This window comes from Castor canadensis, chromosome 7 (assembly GCF_047511655.1).
Source record: "Castor canadensis chromosome 7, mCasCan1.hap1v2, whole genome shotgun sequence".
Lineage (NCBI taxonomy): Eukaryota > Metazoa > Chordata > Mammalia > Rodentia > Castoridae > Castor > Castor canadensis.
Genome location: NC_133392.1, coordinates 127639280 through 127662034, shown reverse-complemented (window position 1 = coordinate 127662034; position 22755 = coordinate 127639280). Strand labels below are relative to the sequence as shown.

At 45.0% G+C, this 22755-nt stretch overlaps 2 protein-coding genes across 17 annotated transcripts in view; one reads left to right on the top strand and one right to left on the bottom strand.

The window, feature by feature from the left end:
- The window catches only part of Mast2 (microtubule associated serine/threonine kinase 2), a 182514-nt gene extending 171346 nt beyond the window's left edge, over positions 1-11168 (top strand). For 10 of the 14 annotated variants that reach the window (XM_020157647.2, XM_020157649.2, XM_020157650.2 and 7 more), the window contains 15 exons: positions 434-642; positions 1592-1730; positions 3594-3726; positions 4473-4638; positions 5184-5285; positions 5530-5652; positions 5817-5926; positions 6280-6434; positions 6662-6945; positions 7044-7238; positions 7862-8088; positions 8303-8425; positions 8840-8976; positions 9106-9299; positions 9587-11168. In XM_020157647.2, the coding sequence (XP_020013236.1) occupies positions 434-642; positions 1592-1730; positions 3594-3726; positions 4473-4638; positions 5184-5285; positions 5530-5652; positions 5817-5926; positions 6280-6434; positions 6662-6945; positions 7044-7238; positions 7862-8088; positions 8303-8425; positions 8840-8976; positions 9106-9299; positions 9587-11112 (3823 nt within the window). In that variant the 3' untranslated portion in view covers positions 11113-11168. The remainder of the gene's footprint in view (positions 1-433; positions 643-1591; positions 1731-3593; positions 3727-4472; positions 4639-5183; positions 5286-5529; positions 5653-5816; positions 5927-6279; positions 6435-6661; positions 6946-7043; positions 7239-7861; positions 8089-8302; positions 8426-8839; positions 8977-9105; positions 9300-9586) is intronic. The other 4 variants (XM_020157652.2, XM_074080251.1, XM_020157648.2 and 1 more) reach the window with 2 other exon arrangements.
- A 4398-nt stretch (positions 11169-15566) lies between these two features.
- Positions 15567-22755, bottom strand: part of Pik3r3 (phosphoinositide-3-kinase regulatory subunit 3) — a 128433-nt gene continuing 121244 nt past the window's right edge. For 2 of the 3 annotated variants that reach the window (XM_074080253.1, XM_020157645.2), the window contains one exon: positions 15567-19314. In XM_074080253.1, the coding sequence (XP_073936354.1) occupies positions 19116-19314 (199 nt within the window). In that variant the 3' untranslated portion in view covers positions 15567-19115. The remainder of the gene's footprint in view (positions 19315-22755) is intronic. The other variant, XM_074080252.1, reaches the window with a different exon arrangement.

Here is a 22755-nt window from a genome sequence, read left to right as displayed (position 1 = left end):
GGTCAGAGTATGGCCAGGACTGGTGCTGAGTCAGCTCTTGGTTTCTTCTTTCTGGGAGTATATGAATCCTAATTGTCTGGTTAGCAGATGTCTCAAGGCAGGCTCTTTCCCTTCCTGAAGCCTCCTGGAGAGGCAAGAGTTCAGTTTCCTTTGACATCTGAATATTGTTTGTTTTCCCAGGCAAGATTCTCACCTCTTAGTAGTACTTCTCTTCTATCTGAACTCTAGAGCATTGAACTGGGTCCCCAGGACCTGGTCTTAAGAAATTTAAATGTCTTGTGGACCAGGAGGCCCAGGTCCCTCTCATTATTATGTGAATTCCCTGTTCCTTTGTTCTGTGCACTTACAAGGTATGAGGAGGCAGTTTGAGTAGTGAAAAACACAGCTCAGCTGCTGAGAGCTCATGGGACCTGGTCTGGGCTGTGTTTCCCAGGGCCGTATTCCTGGTGCGGCACAAGTCCACCCGGCAGCGCTTTGCGATGAAGAAGATCAACAAGCAGAACCTGATCCTGCGAAACCAGATCCAGCAGGCATTTGTGGAGCGTGACATACTGACGTTCGCTGAGAACCCCTTTGTGGTCAGCATGTTCTGCTCCTTTGAGACCAAACGTCACTTGTGCATGGTGATGGAATATGTTGAAGGTACTGAAGGTATTGAAGGGAAGATGGCCTAGTGTGGGGGCAATGGTGCAGTCTGAGACTTAGACCTAACCAGGGACCAGCAGCTTTGTATAGGAATGCAGTTTCAGGGCCCAACTTGCAAGCCCTCTTTGGCATTGGTTCTCAGGATCGCAGAGACCATTTGGCCTAGGTGAATTCCTACCTCATCATGATGCTGCCCATGTCAGATGTAATCAGAAGCACTCTGAGACAGGATATAGCTGCTCGGTGGCTATAGAATATACTCCCCCAAGCCTGCACACCCTCTAATGCTGGCATCAGACAGGAATAAAGGTTTAGGTAGTGAATTTGCAAAAGTATAGTTTGGACCTCTGAAGAAGGGGGAGCCATTGCTCTGGCTGATGCCTTGTGAAAGAAGCACTCCTGAAAGCCATTCAGAATGCTCTGGGAATGGACTAAGAGCAACGTGAGGCACAAACTCTGCAGAGGGGCAGCAGTTTTGCAGTGGCCCTCCTCTCACCCCCTCACTATCCAACTCCCAAAGAGTTCTTTTCCCTAAGACTTGAAGTTGAAGCTGAACAAAACTACCCATTTAATTCAGTGGTATGTGCTAGGAGTTTGTACTGTTGTTTTACTCAGAAACCAAAGGAAAGAAATAAATGAACAAATGATAAAGTCTTAGCCAGATATGTTCACAGTATATATCATTCCCATTGTAAAACAGCTTAGTGTTATCACTACAAATCATCATGTAGGCATGGAAGACTGGGTTCCTTCCCTTTCTGACCTAAACCAAGGTCTTCACAGCCACTGGCACTTTTCACTCATGCTAGCAACAGAAATGCTAGAATCATAGTCTCCAGCAACAGGGTACTCTGTGTGAGGCTGTCTCCTCGGGGACTACAAGCCTGAAAACTGGCTGGAGCAGAGAAGAGGATCCTTCCCTCATGAGAGCCTTGGCTTGTTACAGGGGGAGACTGTGCCACTCTACTGAAGAACATTGGGGCCCTGCCTGTAGACATGGTGCGCCTGTACTTTGCGGAAACCGTGCTGGCCCTGGAGTACTTACACAACTATGGCATCGTGCACCGTGACCTCAAACCTGACAAGTATGTCCACAATCTGGGTCCACTGTCCAGCCCTACCTCTTGACTCTAGATAAATGGAGGCAAACATGGCACATTTGAATCTATCCCAAAATGGCTGCTAGGAACCAGTGCTCACTGTGTTTATGTCCTTCTAAGTCCTAGTACTCAGCTTCCTGACCACCCCATATTCAAAGACCATTGCTACAAGATCTGGCTGGAGCATCATAAGAGTTCAGTGACATGAAAGAGTCACTGAAGAGCTCCACTAAAGAAACCAAGCAAGAACAAAAGAATCAGCACATCTAGTAGATGGCTGAACAAGAATTGACACCTACTCTGTGCCAACCACTGTACTGTGGGTTTTAAATACAGTCCCTGGTATGTTTAACTAAGTCTAGTGTGGGAGACAGATAATACATACATATAGGCTACTTCTCTGAGGGCAGAAGTGAGGTAGAAAAAGATGGGAGGTGGATAACGTGCAAAGAAACAGGAATGCGAGAACATGTTCCACTCAGGAACTACAGATGATACAATAGGGATGCAGCTTAGGTGCTGGTCACTCACAGTAGTAAGAAAAGAGGCTAGAAAAGAAGGGTAGGGGCTAGATCATCAAGGGTTCTGTTAAGTGGGTTTTCTTATAAAGGGGCCTAGAAAGTCTTTGAAGGGCTAGTTAACCAAAATTATGATAGAATGACATACTCAGATTTTGTTTTAGGTTAGGAAGATCACTCTGCCAGTGGAAGAGACAGTAAGACCACTTTAGGAAACCAGGCTAAAGCAACAGTGCCTCTTCTAGAGCACAGGAATGGGATATAGAAGAGGGAATAATGTAGGGAAATAAAAAGGAACATAAGCATCCTTTGCTCCTTTCTCATGTTCTTCTCTAAAATGAGACTAATAATACATGTGTTTGCTGTGTTAGTTACTCTAGAAAACCTTTCGGGTATTTTTTTGTAGGGTGTGTGTGTGTGTGTGTGCGTGTGCGCGTGCGCGTGCGTGCCGGGTATTTTTTTGTGGGGTGTGTGTGTGTGTGTGTGTGTGTGTGTGTGTGCTTGAGATCAAACCCAGAGCCTCGCACATGCTAGCAGTAAAGTTGGGATGGAATAGAAAAAGAAGAAAAGAAGCTGAAGGAGACTGGAATACTTTCCAGATATTTAAATTGGACTGATACAGGATGATGAGTCTCTGTGGTACAAAATAGCTTTGATCTGAGTTGAAATGGCCATTCATGCTTGTTAACTGTATTAAATTCCTCTAAGCCTCATGCTCCCCTGCTCTACACTCTAAAAACGAGAATAATAATACCTATGGTTTGCTGTGTTACTTACTCTAGAGAACCCTTTAGGGACCAAACCTTTTTTTTTTTTGGCGGGAGGATAACTGGAAATCAAACCCAGGGCCTCACATGCGCCCTACTACTGAGGTACACCCTCAGATCCAGAATATTTTTAAGCACTTATCACAGAGCCCAGTATGTTACAGAGATTATTGGTTTTTCCCAAACAACTCTCCTTCTATAATAGCCATAGACATGGAACAAGATTATGTGTCCATTTCCCCTGAAATAGAGGTATTATGAGCCACCCAGTTGAGGAGAACCTTAGGACAAGTTGATCTTGGCTCTGTGGAAATCTCTTCCTCCATTGACTGATACCTGCTGCAGTATAGAATACGGATGGGCAACAAAGAGAAATGGATTTGGAAGAATGGACAGAAGTCTACTTGTAAAACCGAGCTAATTATGTTTTATAGCCGACTATCTCTGCTTATATCCCATTGTACCCTTTAGAAGCCTGAGTGGGAAATTTTGGCAAATATTAAAATCAACATTCATGGAAAACCAGAAAATAACTCTGTGTTTTTGTTTCTGTGGTCTCCCAGCCTCCTGATTACATCCATGGGGCACATCAAACTCACTGACTTTGGGCTTTCTAAAATTGGCCTTATGAGTCTGACAACCAACTTGTATGAGGGCCACATTGAAAAGGATGCCCGGGAATTCCTAGACAAGCAGGTAAGGAAGGTTAAGTGAGACCTTGGGGATTGAATTTCAGGCCTCAGAATAAGGTCTTGGAGCCACATGCTTACTCTGTGGCTGAGTATTGAGACTGGAAACTCCTAACTTTTGGGAAACGTTAAAATAGGTAGCACATTTGGAAAACAGGATGGGCCAGGAGAATCATATGGATATGAAATCCAAAGTCATCTTTCTCCTCAGGGTTTGAAGATAATAGGTTATATAACTGTTGATGCAGAATTTCATGAGATCAGACTTGAACCTCCAGTCTGAGTCAAGGGCAAAGCTCTCCTGGGGCCTGTTCTTGGAACACAGCTCCAAGTTTCCACTGGGCTGTGGCCCAGCTTCCTGAGAGTAGCCTCTGGATGTTCCCCAATTTGATATTTCAGGTTGTGATGTTCAAAAGTTCCCATGGTAGTCATGTAACTCATTCTATTCTTTGGGAGACTAGAGGCCAGAGACCAATTATGGACCCAGGTGCCAGAAGCAGGTGTTGAGAGCTCAGGGAGAGATGGTTCCAGGTTAGATTAACATTTGGTTGATTAGGAAATACATTAATCCATCCCACCAAGAGTTCTAACTCTGGTTCTTTGGAGTTCCTGTTGATCTTGTTTATTAACTGAGGTAAGCTGAGGCTTTATTCAGACTTCTGTTCCCAGGGGTAGGAACATCCCTACCCCTCTGGCCATTATGCTAGTGAGCTGCCTCAGGATACTGAGCCAGCCTGAATTTTCTGTGCCCAGGTGTGCGGGACCCCAGAGTACATAGCGCCTGAGGTGATCCTTCGTCAGGGCTATGGGAAGCCAGTGGACTGGTGGGCCATGGGCATAATCCTGTATGAGTTCCTGGTGGGTTGCGTCCCTTTTTTTGGAGACACTCCGGAGGAGCTCTTTGGACAAGTGATCAGTGGTATGTACCATCATCCTGGGCCAGTCTGTAGTCAAAGTCTGGATCTACAAATAGAATACATATGTGCACCTGTGAGGCTCTTGAGCTCTTGTTCTGAATTTGAGTGTGTGTGTTTGGTATAATTGTCTCATACAGGGGGAGGGAGAGTTGTGCATGTACACACATACTGTGTGTCCTTCTGGGGCTTATTCTGTTTATGTTTGTGTAGCTATATGGTATTCCTGAATTGCATATATGCTTATCCTGTGAGAGTGAGTTCTATATGTGCTTCAAGTATAAAAGTAGTGAGCTGGAACTTCAGGATATTGGAAGCCACTATTTTGCAGTGCCTACCCTAGATGAAAGAGCCAAACCAAGCCATGGTCTAGAGAGTGTGAGATTGCCTTAGGAAGGGAGGAACCTACAGGTCTTAAGGAATTGAGATCCCAGGCAAGGCTTTTAGGGGCTCTGGGCTGGGCCCTTTATTCCTCCCTAGACTATCCTAGGACCTTCTCTTCATCTTCCCGTTCTAACCACAACTTCTTTTTCACCCATGTTGACTTTAGATGAAATTGTGTGGCCTGAGGGTGATGATGCACTGCCCCCCGATGCCCAGGACCTCACCTCCAAACTGCTCCACCAAAACCCTTTGGAGAGATTGGGCACAGGTAAGTCATGTCCCTCTCCTCTTTCTCATGACCTACAAAAGGGGGAAGGGAGGCTGAGCCTATGCACCTTGAGGTTCAGGCTTCAGATGTGAATAGTCCCTCTGGGTCCTTGCAGGCAGAGAAGGAGTCACTTGGCTGAGGCTTCCAGGTCTGCTTTCTTAAGGTCTGGCTTCTCATTTGACTTGCTGACCTGCACTCCACACAAGTCATCCTAACCTCTTACCTCCACCCTCCTTGTCAACAGGTAGTGCCTGTGAGGTAAAACAGCACCCATTCTTTACGGGTCTGGACTGGACAGGACTTCTTCGTCAGAAGGCTGAATTTATTCCTCAACTAGAGTCGGAGGATGATACCAGCTACTTTGACAGTAAGGCCACTGGTGGGGGGAGGTGGAGCATGGGTCCTATTTGCCTAGAAATGCCTATACATACTGGCATTGGAAGCACCTTGTCATGACCCAGCTAAGGTCTGATAGGGCTAAAAGGATGCAGTCAGCAGGGCTCTGAAGGGAACTATTCTGTGTCTGCACAGCCCGTTCGGAGCGATACCACCATGTGGACTCAGAGGATGAGGAGGAAGTGAGTGAAGATGGCTGCCTTGAGATCCGCCAGTTCTCTTCCTGCTCTCCAAGGTTCAGCAAGGTGAGACTGAGAAGCCCAGGCTATAGGGTTGGGAGAAGAGGACCTGCCAAAGGATACATCTGGAGCAGGCTCAGATGGTGATAGGCCTACTTCCAGAAAAAGAGGAACAGAGGACTGGGGCTGCACACAGCAGATGCTTCTAGAATCACTCCAGTCTTAAGACGTGAGAGATACCAGGGTCAAGATAGGTCAGACCAGCAAAATAACTGCTTCCCCAAATATTCAAATGGTACGTAAAAGAAGGAAGGAAAAAACTCACTCAAATTCCTGAATTTCAGATTCTGAGGATACTTTTTGTCCCCTGGGAGTTATGTCTGTCAGAGCTGTCCCCAGTGTATCTCCTGTGTCCACAGGTGTACAGTAGCATGGAGCGACTCTCACTGCTCGAGGAACGCCGGATACCACCTCCCACCAAGCGCAGCCTGAGTGAGGAGAAAGAGGATCGCACAGATGGCCTGGCAGGGCTCAAGGGCCGGGACCGGAGCTGGGTTATTGGCTCCCCTGAGATGTGAGCACCTAGGGCTCACCAGGATGGGCAGCATAGCCATCCCTTGGTTGTTATAAATCATGGGAGAGAATCAGATGCTCGGAGGTGGCAGTGAGGCATTCTCAAGGGCAGTACTGGAGGAATGTCTGAGGAGGAGACTTCTGTACATCCCTAAGGAAGACTGGGCAGGAGGAGGGAGACCACCTGGGCCATCTCACTCCCTACCATCCCTGCCTTGTGTCTCACAGATTACGAAAGCGGTTGTCGGTGTCTGAGTCATCCCATACAGAGAGTGACTCAAGCCCTCCAATGACAGTGCGACGCCGTTGCTCAGGCTTTCTAGATGTGCCTCGCTTCTCTGAGAGCCCTGAGGAGGCTAGCAGCACCCCCAGGAGGCAGCAACAGGAGGGTATATGGCTCCTGACACCCCCTTCTGAAGAGGGAGCATCTGGGCCTGCCCCTGAACGGCCAGTGGAGCGGCGGCTGAAGTTGGATGAGGAGCCTGTTGGCCAGAGTAGAAGTTCCAGTCCAGGTGTGACCCAATGGGTGGCCAAAGGCGTAGGCTGGAAAATACTGCAGGGAGGGGGGCTCAGCTGCACTGCTGGTCTCATTGTTCACTTGGGCTTACAGCCATGGATATCCGAGGCCGTGGGACCCCACAGTTGGCCGAGGGTGCCACAGCCAAGGCCATCAGTGACCTGGCTGTGCGCAGGGCCCGTCACCGGCTACTCTCTGGAGACTCTGTAGAGAAACGCACCACTCGCCCTGTCAACAAAGTGATCAAGTCTGCCTCAGCTACAGCCCTTTCCCTCCTCATTCCTTCAGGTGAGTAGGCTACCTGAAAAGGATAAAATTCATAGGAAGGGCATTGGGAGTCTCTGTGGGCCTGCAACAGGAATCTGCATGTGGCAGGTAGAGTGTGTGAGTGTGTGTGTGTGTGTGTGTGTGTACACCTGAGATTGTGCTTATAAAAATGGAGGTTGCTGAAGATAGTTATGTGCACACAAACTCACCAAAAGGCATGATAGTACAATGTAGTAAGTGCAAGCTTTGAGGCAAAGGACTAATAATTCAAATGCTGGCAAAGAACTAATATTAAATCTCCATCACTAAAGGCTCTTGACCTTAAGCAAGTTGTTTAACCCTTTTGTCAATTTCTCCATTAAAAATGTGGATATTCGTAGTGTTTAGCTCACAGGAGGATTGTGATGTTTGAATACATATGAAGAGTTTATATAGTTCCTGGTACATGCTAGCTACCTGTACCCCCACCTGTGGCTAGGAAACTGAGCAGATAAGAGGGCTTAGTTGGTCAGGATGTGGGAAAGGTGCCCCAGGCTCTGGTTCTATAACTAGAGCAGGACTGTGATCAACAGGCTATTCAGGGGTTCGGGTTAGGAGCATGGCCAGGCATCTGATTCACTAAGTCCTGGCTTCTCCTCCTCTAGAACACCACACCTGCTCTCCATTGGCAAGCCCCATGTCCCCGCACTCTCAGTCATCCAATCCATCATCCAGAGACTCTTCTCCAAGCAGGGACTTCTTGCCAGCCCTTGGCAACTTGAAGCCTCCCATCATCATCCACCGAGCTGGCAAGAAGTATGGCTTCACCCTGCGGGCCATTCGTGTCTACATGGGTGACTCAGATGTCTACACTGTGCACCACATGGTGTGGGTATGTCTGACCAGCCAGAGCTATTGTCTTCCAGCTTTGTCACTCTTCCACCTTCCTCTTCCTGGAGCCCATCTGTCCTTTCTTCTGTCACTGCCCACACTACTCACAGGGGTCAAAGGGTGATTGTGAAGGGGCTTACAACTTAATGAGAAGAACCAGTTCCCATACTTAATGTTCAAGCTCCAGATTATAAACTGTTCTCTTTCTGGGGCAGCATGTGGAGGATGGAGGTCCAGCCAGCGAGGCAGGGCTTCGTCAGGGTGACCTCATTACCCACGTCAATGGGGAACCTGTGCATGGGCTGGTACATACAGAAGTGGTGGAGCTGATTCTGAAGGTTAGTGCTGGGAATACTGCCTGTTGTGGTGTCTGTCCCCCAGCTTGTGAGTCTGGACTGGCCATGGGGAGTGGGAATGTTGGGCACATATATATGGCACTGAGAACAGATGTAGGAACATGCAGAACTTGGGAAAGGATTTTCTCCAGAAGGCAGCACTCTTACCAGCTAATGCCCAGGGACCCTTCTGAGCTACAGGGTAAGACAAGTAAACAGGACAAGGGGAGCCTCTTCTCTGTCTTCCCACCTGTAAACCACTCCGAGGTCCAATGGGAACCATTTCCTTGTCTGTGAGAAGGAAGACATGTTGGTGGAAGGGCAAAAGCTGGAGCTGTGGTGGAGCCATGCCAAAGGGGCAGGGTAGGAATATGGCCACCGCCTTAGCCTAGACCTCATGCTCTGTTTGTTCCCCAGAGTGGAAACAAGGTATCTATTTCAACAACTCCCCTGGAGAACACATCCATTAAAGTGGGACCAGCTCGGAAAGGCAGCTACAAGGCCAAGATGGCCCGAAGGAGCAAGCGAAGCCGGGGCAAGGAGGGGCAAGAAAGGTAAGCCAGACTTAGTCCAGAGGTCTGCTCTAAGCACCTGGGTCCTTGCATACTCTTGGGTGCCCGTGCCCTGGACCTAGAGTGTGCTGTGTCTATGCACCAACTCCACCTTGACCCTTATCTCTACAGCAGAAAAAGAAGCTCCCTATTCCGGAAGATTACCAAGCAGGCCTCCCTTCTGCACACCAGCCGCAGCCTTTCATCTCTTAACCGCTCCTTGTCATCTGGGGAGAGTGGGCCAGGCTCTCCCACACATGGCCACAGCCTTTCTCCCAGATCTCCCACTCAGGGCTACCGGGTAACTCCTGATGCTGTTCACTCAGGTATGGAGGGCTTCTTGTAGAACAGATACCATCCCCTGGGATATAGGAAAGTGTCTGGGCTCTCTGCTTCCTGCAGGTCTTGCTCTCTGAATCTCTTTCAGCCCACCCCAATCTTGGGAAGAACAGATGTGGGGCGGGAATGGCTTTGTTTCCATATAGGCTCTGGTCCACTGCTGGGGTAATTGACAATGCTGGGACATTCCAGGGCTAAGCCCTGCTTTGCCCCTTCTAAAAACTAATACTGTTCTGCCTTTGTCTGTCTTGTCTGTCTGTCTGTCTGCACAAAGTGGGAGGGAATTCATCGCAGAGCAGCTCCCCCAGCTCCAGTGTACCCAGTTCCCCAGCTGGCTCTGGGCACACACGACCCAGTTCCCTACATGGTCTGGCACCCAAGCTGCAACGCCAGTACCGCTCTCCACGACGCAAGTCAGCAGGCAGTATTCCTCTCTCACCATTAGCCCACACCCCTTCTCCACCACCACCAGCAGCTTCACCTCAGCGTTCCCCATCACCCCTGTCTGGTCATGGAGCCCAGACCTTTCCCACCAAACTCCACTTGTCTCCTCCACTAGGCAGACAACTCTCACGGCCCAAGAGTGCAGAGCCACCCCGCTCACCACTGCTTAAGAGGGTGCAGTCAGCTGAGAAACTGGCAGCTGCACTGGCTGCTTCTGAGAAGAAGTTGACCCCTTCTCGCAAGCATAGTCTTGACCAGCCCCACTGTGAGCTAAAGAAGGAATTGCCACCCAGGGAAGCCAACTCTCTGGAGGTAGTTGGAGCCAGGGGTGTACTGTCTGGGAAAGGGGTACTACCAGGAAAGGGGGTGCTGCAGCCTGCTCCTTCACGAGCCCTAGGCACCCTCCGGCAGGACCGAGCTGAACGACGAGAGTCACTGCAAAAGCAAGAAGCTATCCGTGAGGTAGACTCCTCAGAGGATGATACTGATGAAGAGCCTGAGAACAGCCAGGGTTTACAGGAGCCAAAATTGGCACCCTACTCAGAAGCAGGCCAGAAGCCACCCCCCAGAGGAGCAGGAGAGGGTGGGGAAGAGGATACCTTCTTGCCCAGGGACCTAAGAAACCAAGGTCTTGTGGTCCCAGGCCTGTTGACAGGGGTCATTCTGGGCCCTCCCAGAAGAGAAGGTTCTGGCATTCCCCAGAGGAGGCTTGGGAGCCCACAAGCATTTGAGGAAGTTACTGGCTCCTCACCATCCCCCAGCCTGGGTAGGTCTAGACCCACAGACGCTATCCTGCCTGAAGACTGCTGGAAGACCCAGCACCTCCACAACCAGGCACTAACAGCACTTTGTCCCAGCTCTTCAGGACTCATCCCCACCAGTTACTATACTGCTGCCTCCATCCCTGGGAAGCCAGACACATGGTCCTGGAAATTCCTTATTGAGGGCCCAGACAGGGCATCCCCAAGCAGAGAGACAGTAATGACAGGTGGACCAGTCAACCCCCAGGATTTGGAAGCCACAACTCCACCCCACCCTAAGAGCCTGTCTCCTGGGCAAGAGGGAAAACCACACTTACTCAGTGCCCCTGGGCTGGCCCATCCACTTTGTGAGGTTCCCAGCCAAAGTTGGCTGTGGGAGTCTGAATGTGCACAAGGACAGAAAGGGGAGCCAGCCCTGAGCATCACCAAAGTGCCTGATGCCTCAGGTGACAGGAGGCAGGATGTTCCATGCAGAGCTTACCCCCTCACCGAGGAGACTGGGCCCAGCCTTCTGTGGAGGGGCCAAGAACCAGGGGGGCATCAAAAGCATCAGGACTTGGCATTGGTGTCAGATGAGCTTTTAAAGCAAACATAGCAGTTGTTTGCCATTTCTTGCACTCAGACCTGTGTAATACACCCTCCTGGAAACCATCTTTTGTCTTTAGCTTGCTTCTTTTCTTCAGTCATCACGCACATACCTCTAGTGTGTTGCTCCTGGAAACACAGTGGTGGCTAAGACAGTTTACAACCTCAGGGTAGGGACACCTAATTAAGCTTCACTTCTCAAAAACCATGAGACATCTGAGCTCAAGCATGAAGAGTAGACACTAGGTAGTAGTTTGCTGGGTATGGAAGAGTGGGGGTTGGTTTAGGAAAGAGTGTATGTAGCACATACAATATACCTGATGTGTTCAAGGAACCAAAAATAATTCAAAGTGGAAATGGGTCTGGCAAGTTAACCAAGGGCCTTATCTAATGGTCCTTCAGGAGTTAGAAATTGTGTTGGTACTGGAGATCCAAAGAAGGCTGTGTAACAACTAATAGTCCTGCCTTATAAATAAGGAATATTAGACTTTATAGGTTGGGCAGAGCATAGGTCTCTTTTAACTCTGGAACCCACATTCATCTCCTAACTTAGAGTGCCTCTTAACCAGTAAATCAAGAGAAAGGTAAAAGGAGGTGGGATTAATTTTGGATATTTAGTTTGAGCCATTTGTGGGACATCCAGATAATGATTGGGTGCATGGGTCTGAACTACATAGAAATAAGTACCATCAATGTATCAGCAGTGACATATTCAGGAACACTGATAGGTAAGGCAAAGAAAGAAGACCCAGAAACTGCAGTCAGGCCAGGAGTTTAGCTCAGTAGTGAAACAATTGCCTACTATGCACAAAAGCCCTCAGCACTGAAAAAAAGAAAAAAAATTAAAATCTAAGAGAGGGAAGAGCTTCAAAATGAAAGGAATAGTTATTTGATAAAATGCTGAGATCAGCTGAGATGAAAACAGAAAATTGCCTATTAGTAATAGGTCCTTAAGTGTTTTTTGCCAGTGAGTCCCTCCTAGGCTATTGTCAGGTAGGCCCTTGCACTGGAGGTGGACATTGCTAAGTGTTGCCCCCATTGAGTAGAGTGTACTTGATAGGTAGTGTGAAAAGAGGATATCATTGAGACCAGGGTTTAGGAGTCAGGTAGTGATAACACAGAGCAGGGAGTGCCAGGGCTAGAAGAGGAGTACCTCCATAGTAAGACCAGACTTACAAAACTGCCTTGCACTGATTGTTGTGCTAACTCTTGAAGATTTAATGCCTAGGTGTGAAGGACAGGTGTCAGGTGGCCTGGAGAGAGGAAAGTACCTCTGGGCCACTAGCTTAGTGTTTCTTGTACCTTACAGACTTTGCAGCTTTGTCATCCTACACGGGAAGACAGTGGCCACCAGAGGGCGGGCTCTGCCCATGATGGCAGAGCCCACTGTGGGGACATTTGTTCCCTCAGCCTTCCACTCCTTTCTTGACTTCACTTCCTCCTTGCTAAAGTTATTCATTGACAGCATATCTGGAGTGCCTGACCTGGGCAATGGAAAGGCCACAGGTTGTTCCCTGGAGAATTGCTGGAGGATGGCTGGAGGAGCTGGGGAGGAGTGTCCCACGTGTAATATCAGGATCTGGTCAAAAGCACTATACCATAGGTGAAAGGGGTCGGAGGAAGCAGATCTTGCAATTTCATGGGAACTGCCTTCTTAAAGAGGGAGAGAACACAAAGATGTCAAACATCCTGTAATGTAAATGCACAAGCACCTGCCCCAAGCACCAGCTCCTCTTAAACACTGCTGGGTTATCCCAAGGGCAGAGAAGAGTTCCTGAAAGTCTCCTTAAGGGAAGTGATACCAGGTTTATGTTTTAGGAAAATCACTGGCTGCACAGTAGACCAGTGGAATGTGCAGGCCATGGGCCACAGATGCAGGGACCCAGATGATCTAGATAATTGGAGAGACAAGGAAGAGAAGCTGAATACAGATGGTAATTGGGCAATATGAGATAAGGACTGCCTAGGGAATGTGCAGATGCAGAAAGAATGTGCTAATCCAAGACTTTTGGATTAGCAGAGGGAACAGCCAGTGAAAATGGGGGATGAGATCCTAAATCAGGATGAAGCAGACCATTTTAAAAATTTTGTAATTTGTAGTCTTAATGACTTGGCAGGAGGATCACTTCAGCCCAAGAGTTCAGGACAGCCTAGGAAGCACAGCATAAGACCTGTCTCATTTAAAAAATAATAATTCTGATTCATCCTAGGAGGAATTGAATGTTATTTAATGTTTTACACAGACTTAGGTTTGCATTTTGAAAAGATAACTGGTTGTTGTAATGAGAATGGATTTAAGGGGGGCAAGAATGGAAGAACCCAATTGAAGTGGTTTATACCTATAATCCCAGCTACTTGGGAGCCAGCCCAGGCAAAAAAGTTAGGGAAATCCTATCTCAAAACAAGATAGGCATGATGGCACACACCACACCCAGTTACATGGGAAACCTCAGTAGGAGGATCACAGTCCAGGCTGGACCAGGCAAAAAAAAAATGAGACGTTTTCTGAAAAATAACTGGAGCAAAAAGGAGTAGAGTTGTAGCCCAGGTGGTAGAGCACCTGCCTAGCAGCACAGGGCCCTGAGTCTACAACCCTGAGCTCAAACCCCAGAACTGCCAAAAAAAAAAAAAAGGATGTCTTCTAGTACTAGGGTAGTAAAATGGTGAAGTAAAGTGTTGTTTTGATATTTTGAGCATAAAATTAGTATGGGTTTGGTGAATGGTTTGTCAATATAAAGCAAAGGGCTATCAAGGATGATGACTATATTTCTGACTTACATAACTGGATGAATTCTATTTCCATTTAGTAAAATATAATGGAGAAGAATCCAGGCCACCTGGTGACCCAGCATTCAACATGCTGAATACAAGGTACATTACAATAGTGGTTTGGGCAGGACAAACATGTAATTGACCTAGAAATGGTAAGTTGATTCAGAGATGTGGATAAAACTATAGATTAAAAAAAGGTATAAGGGGTAAGAAGCCTGGAGGAGTCTGAGAGATGTAAAATAAACATGTCAGAGGAAAATTAGGTGAATGAGTTGTAATGGAGTCAATGAAAGCTTTCCATGGAGAGAAGACAGTGATGGTAGTAGAAGACATCAAAGTAGTTTCAGGTGATGATGGAACCTGTACTAAAATGCTCCAGGTGAGGAAATAAAGATATTTAAGCAGCTCTTTCAAAAGACTTGACTGAGAAGAAGGGAAAAAAGTGTGGGTGGAGGAGGTTATGGTTAGAGATTGGGGAGGTAGAATGAAGATTAAACAGCCAGGTGTGATGGTTCATGTCTATAATCCCAGCAGGGGGGCATGCAATCAAGAGTTCAAGACCAGTCGGGTTCACAGACCTTCTTTCAAAACAACAAGGACAAAAAAAAACAGGTTTAAATGTCAGCCATTATCCAGTGAGAAGAAACGAGTTAAAAAATTGATCATTTATCATGGGAGATTCCTGAGAAGGTTGGAGAAATCAGAATCCAAAATACAGGGGAAGGACTGGCTTTTTAGAAGATGATTAGCTTTTGTAATTAATTGGGGAAAGGAGAGGCTTTAAGTAGGTTTTGGATTTGGCAGTGGAATGGTAGTAAGGGAATTCACAATTAATCATGTCTCTTCTCTATGAAGTAAACAAGTTTGGAGTCCCCATGGAATATCCGATGTCCCAGTGGAGATGTCCAGTCACCAGGTATAGTTCAGAAGAGAGAACTGGGCAGGAGAAAGGAATTTCAAGTATCCCAAGCACAAAAGTGAGGACAATTTGGGATTAAGGGATGCTATCCATAGTAGCCTTGAAGATGCTAAGTAGTTAAAGTATAGCGGGGAGGAGACAGACACAGGCATCATTTAGAATATGCCATTCCTGATTTCATAATTGAATGCATGAGTGGGAAAGGCCTGAGAGACATGGATGTGAGTTTCAGTGTTCTGTGTAATGAGGTCATGGTGCTGATTATGTTGCCAACACAGAAATCTCAACAAAGTGCCCTGTTGGCCTGGACCAACAAGAGGGTAGACTATAAGTCCATTTTCCCTGCTCCCTGAGTAGAATGTGGATATACTTATATTTCTGGACAGTAATGCATCATGAGAACCCCTAAACTACAATTATTAGGAGTGGATGAAGTGGAGAGGAAGTGGCTCTCATTTAATTTTCTCAGTGAGTCTCCCTTTGTCCTGTTTCAGGTAGACTCATCATGCTTGTTAGTGTTGATTGCCTGCCTTCAGGGAAGGGCACTGGTGGCTCCAGTTCAGCCCCAGGACTGGTCTTTTGATGATTATTGGAGAAGTTTGGGAATTTCAATGGCTTAGCACCTTATTTTGCTTCCTCCCTACCCTGCCCCAAGCCCACCCAGTCCCCCATATCATGAAGACAAAAATGTGCTTTATTGCAATGTCTTTATTGCATTACTGGAACAAGTTGGCCAGACTATCCCCTCTTGGGCAAGGTTAAAAAAAAAACCCAGAAAGTATCTCCCTTCACCTTCCCCCCCCACCCTTCCCCACAACTGCACAGCAATGTCTGAACATACCTGGTGACAAGAACAATTTGCAAAAGTGGCCTAGGAACTACATTATGAACTGTCCCAACACAAGACATACAGTCAGCTTCCTTGGGAATCAGGTATTTTTATATAAACTACATGATTTTTTTTTTTTTTTTACTACATCAAAGACAACAGAGTAGATTTTTCACAAGTAACAACAGGGCATCAAAGTCACATGCTGGAATTTGTAAGGAAACAAGGTTGGTTGTCACAAGTGGCTGGAGCTAAAGGAAAGCTGAGCAGTTGGCAGCAGAGGGCCCAAGCAGGTGCCTGAATGGACCCTCTGGTTTCTGAGGCAATTGAAAGCTCACAGAGGTCTACTCTAACTCTTAACTGGCAGCAGAGATCATCCTGGAAACCAGGAACCACCCAGATGCAGTTCTTGGCTCAAGAGAATGCATGGGACTGGTTCCTTGCAGCAAGAAGAGGAGACCCATGGAAAACCCCACATTGGCTCTGAAAGCTTTAGGGTATATAAGGACTAAGGTAAATTGGGCGGTCCCATCAAGTCTCAAAGATGTTAGGAAGTCTTCACCTTTGGCCAGTTCAGTGATAAGGACACAGGCATCCTAGCCAGGTCTGAACTATGGCTAGACCTGACATTTATGGCTAAGTGGAGACAGCATTGTTTTGTGATGAAAACTCCACCTGGAAAATATGGACCTGGGACCTGTGTCTAGCCAGCCCAAACCTGCTTTCATATTGGCTGGCTTATCTAGCCAGGAGAATAATGAGTCCTCTGGTCTTGGTCTGTCTCTTATACTCTGTCTCAGTGAAACAGCAGTTGAGATGCCAAGAGATAGTCCCAGAGCCAAGATCATGGGGCAGGACCCATGTAAGAAAGCCAAGACCTCCCAAACCATGGAGTAAAGGTGCAGTATACTGCCTATCCACATACACCAGGCCCTGTGGTTAAAAGACTGATCCCTATGTCATTTGCACTGGCTCAAGAGCAAGCAAACCATGTAGCAACTGGCCAAAAAAATCTACTTTCCATTTAATTAAATGATCCCTGATCTCTTAGATCCCACAAAGCAATGAATTCAGAAACTGAAAAGGGGTGGGGAAGAATGGTAGGACTGAAAACCAGCAGCCCTTCCCCACAAACCAGCCCAGAGAATAAGATGTTGCTTGCTCTCTCCCTGTATACCCTTCATGTCTGCCCAACGAGGTACAGACACACTGTTCAACACTACAGTGTGTATCCTATTCCATTTTAGATTTTCTAGGGGGCAGAGGGATACTGAAGGTTGAACTCGGCCTTACACTTGGTATGCAAATGTTCCACCACTTGAACCACTGCCACCCCCAATTTAGGCTTATTTTTTAAAAGACATTCAGAACACACTAACATTTTAGTTACCAGATAGGAGAGAGTCCTTGCATCCAGTTGAACATCCAAATGCTTCAGCAGGTTCAACACCAGACAAGGTGTGCCCTGCAACAGTTGGCCCCGCATTACTCAGTAAAACTTTCAGCAAGACTTTAATCTGCCAATTTGGGGAAAGAATGTGCTGGCTATGAGTTAAGGGTTTAAATCAAAACAATGACATGGAAGGGGGCTCTATTCACCCCATTGAACTGCAATATAAATAAGAAAAAGGCAAGATACGCCCTTTTCTTCATATCTTCATTGTTCATAACTCTGGAAGCTTTTCCAAAATTTCACCTTGTCTTGGTGTACACATCATAGTCCATTCTAGACACTGTCACCAAAGTAAGTGTTCAGGGAAAGAAATGTTTTTCTTTCAGCCCCCAAACTAGAGTTTTCCTAGCTATAAATGCCTTATGAATCAAGACCCAGGTACTGGCTGTTTCTCTAGCTCAGCTAGGATGCCTGACTGCACGTCTCTGGGCTCAAAAGCTGAGTCACATTGAGCCTATTATGATTCCAAGATTGGCTCAGAGGCTGCTGGGCTATTTGTCAAATGAGTGTTGACTGATGACTGTGGGGCATAATGAAGGCAGGAGTAGATGCCTACCCTCCACTCTGCTGCCTAGCTTCACTCAGCTGGAAGGCTTAAACCACATGGAGCAGAAGATTCCTGGCCTAAAATCATAGCCACTGGAGCATAAGGGCAGACTGTGCACATTGCCTCAATGGCAGGCTCACAAAAAAGGCAAAAAAGAAAAGCTTCCCAATGGTTTTAACTAACAGTTTAGACTCCAAGCTGTCTCCTCCTCTCCCTGCAAAAGCTTCAGAAACCACTGTACGGAAGCATATATGTAACGTGGTATGACCATCATCCTGGACACCAGGGCCCCTGAGTCTGTGATTTACTGAGGTTTCTGACCACAATCTGATTCCCCTCTTCAACCACCTATGGCTTCCTAAACCCTACCTAGCAAAGGAGGGGGAAATGAAGGCAAATTAAACCACGTACACTGTTTTTGCAGGGTCTTTAAGCTTGGGGAAGCACAAACAATAATGTTCTAGATCATTATTTGGTATATCAAGCCATCTAAAAGCACTGGATTGCACCTCTTCTTTACTCATACAAACAAGTTACAAAGTTCAAACAACAAATCATTCTTTAGGCTAAGGAAACACCACACAAGTACCAACTTCATTTTATGATTCAAAGCTTACTATCCCCACAAAAAGAATGCTATTCCTCATCTCTGAGAAGCAAGGGCAGGGCAGAAGGAAAGACATTGACCAATTTTAATGTTGCTAAAATTCACATTTCTAGTTTTCTTGTTTTCAAGTTTTGGTACAGAAGTGTGCATTCAGCTACTAAGTCACTTTCTGCCCCTTAGACCTTGTTCTGGCAACAAACACGTTGTTGGTTTCTGAACACAATACTTCTTTAGAAGGAGGAGACAGTGAGATGCTGAAGTCTAAATTGTTTTGATAAGAAATGCAGTACCTTTGACTGAAGATTTTTTTTTAATCCCCAGGGCTTAGAGTGTTTAGATGAAATCCCAAACCTCCCTATTTTCCTTTGGTTGTTGTCTTTTTTATTTTCTTAAACCAAATCCCATTCTACCACAGAACCAAAGCAGCCATCTTTTTGAGGGAAGAGAGACTGTGAGAGCAAAACAGAACTCCCAACAGACCCATGCCCCTCCTGCATTCTCAGGAGTTAAGACCAAAATAGGACACAGACTCTTCAGGAGCTTCCAAATACAACTCCCACCCCTTGCCCCCAACAAGCCTAACACATTCTGTTGAGGGTACCTGGTTAAACAAAAACAAAAAGCCCAATGAAATATAGACTTTGTAAAAATGACATCTGCTTCTAGCTTAGTATGACAGGGCAGCAGCACAGATGAGCCCCAAAGGCCCCAGGCCCCTAACTTATTCCCCCATCCTGGCCGGCTACTGGTCAGCCTCTCCACTTCACCTTCACAGAATCACTTCTTGTGCAAAACAAGCAGTCTCTGTAGAAAGAATGCCCTCACCGTAGTCTAATAAAAACTGTAGAAAAAATGCTGGAAAGCCACTTCTCTTCTTACTCCCTCTTTATCTGCAGAGTGATGGCATCTGTGCGTGGACAGGGTAGGCAAGCCTAACATTGAGGGAGTCGTTGTGCTGAACCAGGGATGTCTGCTGGTAATGGAGCACAAGCTCCTTCAGTGAGCTGTAGAGGTTGTAGGGTTCTGCAAAGCCATATCCTCGAGCAGTGCTGTAGATCACACAGTGCTTCACTTCCCCATCAGCACTGCAATGGTACACCACAGGAAAAATGTTAAGGCAGATAACAATAGTTTAAGAGACAATAAATGACCAGAAGTCTAGTTCAAATGTTATATGTGGTAGGAGATGCAGAAGTGTCCTGTCAATTGGACAAAACTTGTAAAATTGTGTTGCCTCAGCTCTTTTAGAATGATCACAGATAGATAAATTAAAACAATAGCCGTAAGTGCAGACTCTGAACTCTCAGTAACACTCAATGATCTACATATGTCAGTACCTCCTCAGAGCCTTGATTACTATAGCTTTATAGTAAATTTTGCAATCATGAGGTATGAATACTCCAAAACTTCTTCCTATTTTTTCAAGATTGTTTTGGCTATTCTGGGTCCCTTCCATTTTTGCATCAAGTGCAGGAACACCTTGTAAATTTCTGCAAATATCCATCTGGGATTTTGACATGATTATGCTGAATGAAAAATTGGGGAAGTATTGCCTTGCCATCCTAAGTTGTTTTTGTTGTTGTTGTTGTTTTTAACAGTACTAAGGTTTAAACTCAGGGCCTATACAAGCACTCTACCACTTGAGCCACACCCTCAGCCACACCTTTTTATTAAAGTCTTCTTTTAACCTTTTTCAGTGATACTTTGTAGATTTCACATTACAACCTATACTTTTATTACTAAGTTTTTCATCATTTTGATGGCATGTCATTTCTTTTTTGGATTATTTGTTGCTAGTATACAGAAATACACCTTAGTGTCATATAACCTACAACTTTCCTGACCTCTTATCTAACAGTTTACTTCTTCCATAGCTTTTGTTTCTTTTTCTTGCCTAATTACCCTGACTAGAATCTCCTGTACAATGATGAAAAGCAGTTTTTAGAGTGCACACCCTGCATCCAGTCTTCCATTAAGTATGATACTAACTAGGTTTTTCATTGATGCCTCTTATTAGGTATTAACTGATAATTAATTAGTTAATACCTAAAAAAAATAATAATACTCAGTTTCTTCAGTGTTTTTAACATGAAAGAGTATTGGATTTTATAAAAGCTTTTTGTGAGTCTATTGAGATCATGTGATTTTCTAATTTTTATTCTATTAATATGGTTTAGTACATTAACTGATTTTTCTATGTTGAATTACCTTGCATTTCTGAGGTGAATCTTATTTAATTATGGTATACAATCCTTTTTATATGCTGCGACAGCTGCCTTGCCAATATTTTTGCTCTGCAAAGCCATATTCCCAAGCAGTGCTATAGAAGATAAAGTTTACAGCTTTCTTTTCTTGTAATATCTGTGTTCGGTTTTGTTACCAGGGTAATTCTGCCGTCATGGAGTGAGTTGGAGAGTATTCTTTTCTTAGAAGAATTTGTAAAAGATTGGTACTCATTTTTCTTTAATGTGTGATAGAATTCACCAGGAAAGCCACCTGGGCCTGGGCTTTTCTTTTTGTATAATTTTTAATTAAAAATTCTATTTCTTTAATTGTTACAGGTCTACTCAGATTTTCTACTACTTCTTGAGTCAGTCTGGGTAGATTTTGTATTTCCAGGAATTTGTCTAACAATAAATGTAAGTTATTCAAATTATTGGCATATAACTATTTATAGTATTCCTTTATTTCTATAAACACCTTCTCTTTAATCCTGATTTTAGTAATTTACCTTTTTTTTTTTTTTTTTTTTTTGCCAGTATACTAGAGATTGTCAATTTTGTTGGGCTTTTTCATAGAACCAACTTTTTTGTTTTAAAAAAACAAAAAAGGTTTGTTTTTTATTCTCTATTTCATTTACTCTAGTTCTAATCTTTATTATCCCCTTCCTTCTTCAGGTTTAGTTTACTCTTTTTTCTAGTTTTTCAAGGTTTGAGATCATTCTTTGTAATATAGACACAGCTTTTGCTATATATCCTGTAGGTTTTGCTATATTGTATAATTCCATTTTCATTCATCTCCAATTTTTTTTTTTGGTCAATACTGGAGTCTTACAGCCTGAGCCACTCTGCCAGCACTTTTTTGTGATGGTTTTTTTTCAAGATAGGATCTGAAGAACTATGTGCCCTGGGCTGTCTTCGAACCACGATAACATCCATGTGGTTGGAGAATATATTTCATATGATTCACTCCTTTAAAATTTATTGAAACTTGTTTTATGGCCTAACCAATGGTCTATCCTGGATAATGGCTCATGTGCACTTGAGAAGAAGGTGTATTCCATTATTGTTTGGTGGAGTGTCCTATAGTTATCTGGTAGGTCTTATTGTTTTATAGTATTGTTCAACTGTTCTATTTCCTTGTTGATTTTCTATCTAGTTATTCTTATCCCTAATCAAATATCTTATTTCCAAATGGCAGCAACAATAAGGATCCAAGCTCTCACTACCTGATCCTCTAACAAGTAGATACACACATTGCGTGCTCAGAATCTTTAGCCTGAGAAAGTCTTAGATTCAGTAACTTCTTCTTAGGCTTCTTTATGATGTTATGAATAGGTATTAAAATTGAAAACTAAATGGCTAAACTAAACTAAACTAAATGGCTTGATGACCCATACATGATCATTTTAACTTTGCTCTGAGACTCTTCTTAAAAACTGAACTTACTCAGATTCCTACTTCAGCAAATGTCCAAAGAATACTGTGACATCACTATTGACAGGCTTTCTATGGCCAGAGAGGCTGGAAAATAGATGGAAATATTTTTGATGCCAGTCTCTCTTTTGTCTCCAAATCATTCTTAATAAGAAATCCAATATAAAGTGTGACCAATTAGTTTTCATAGATACTACTACAGACTTTAGTCTAATCAATCCTGTTGCTAAGGGAAGGAAAATATGTTCCCACAATACTCAAGCTGCAACTTGTTTCCCCAGAGATTCGCAAAACTACTGGGTAGCATCTTACACCAACAGGTCCTTAACCTACAAGGCTGCACACAGTGACCTGGGAGAGGAAGGGGAACTGAACTTACTGCCTTCCTTCTTTTTTTCTACTCTTAAAAGATCCCAAATTTTGCAAGAACTAACCTCTCTTGTCATTTTCACTCAGATAACTTGAGCAGGTCAAAGAGAAATGAAATGTTACAAGTAGTTCTATCTAAGGATGACAGTAATCCATGCACTTTTCAACTTCTCCCGTATTTTCTGCCAAAGACCGATCATCCTTTAAAGATCCAGATCTAATGTCTCTTTCATAAAACCTTCCATCCCTCTTTTCCCCACCAGAATCAACAGTTCTGCACATACATGGCCTACCAAGGACACCTATGTCATTGTGATTCTACTGAACTTTGATGTTTTATTAAATGAATTGCAATTGAAAAAATGTGGATTTTGAAACCTGGTAAACTTAAGATTCAAACTCTGACTCCAAGACAAGTAGACTACTGAAGTACAAGACGATCACATAAGGTGCTCAGTGCTCTGTGTACATGAGTGCCTTTCATCCATCCTCTCCACTTTG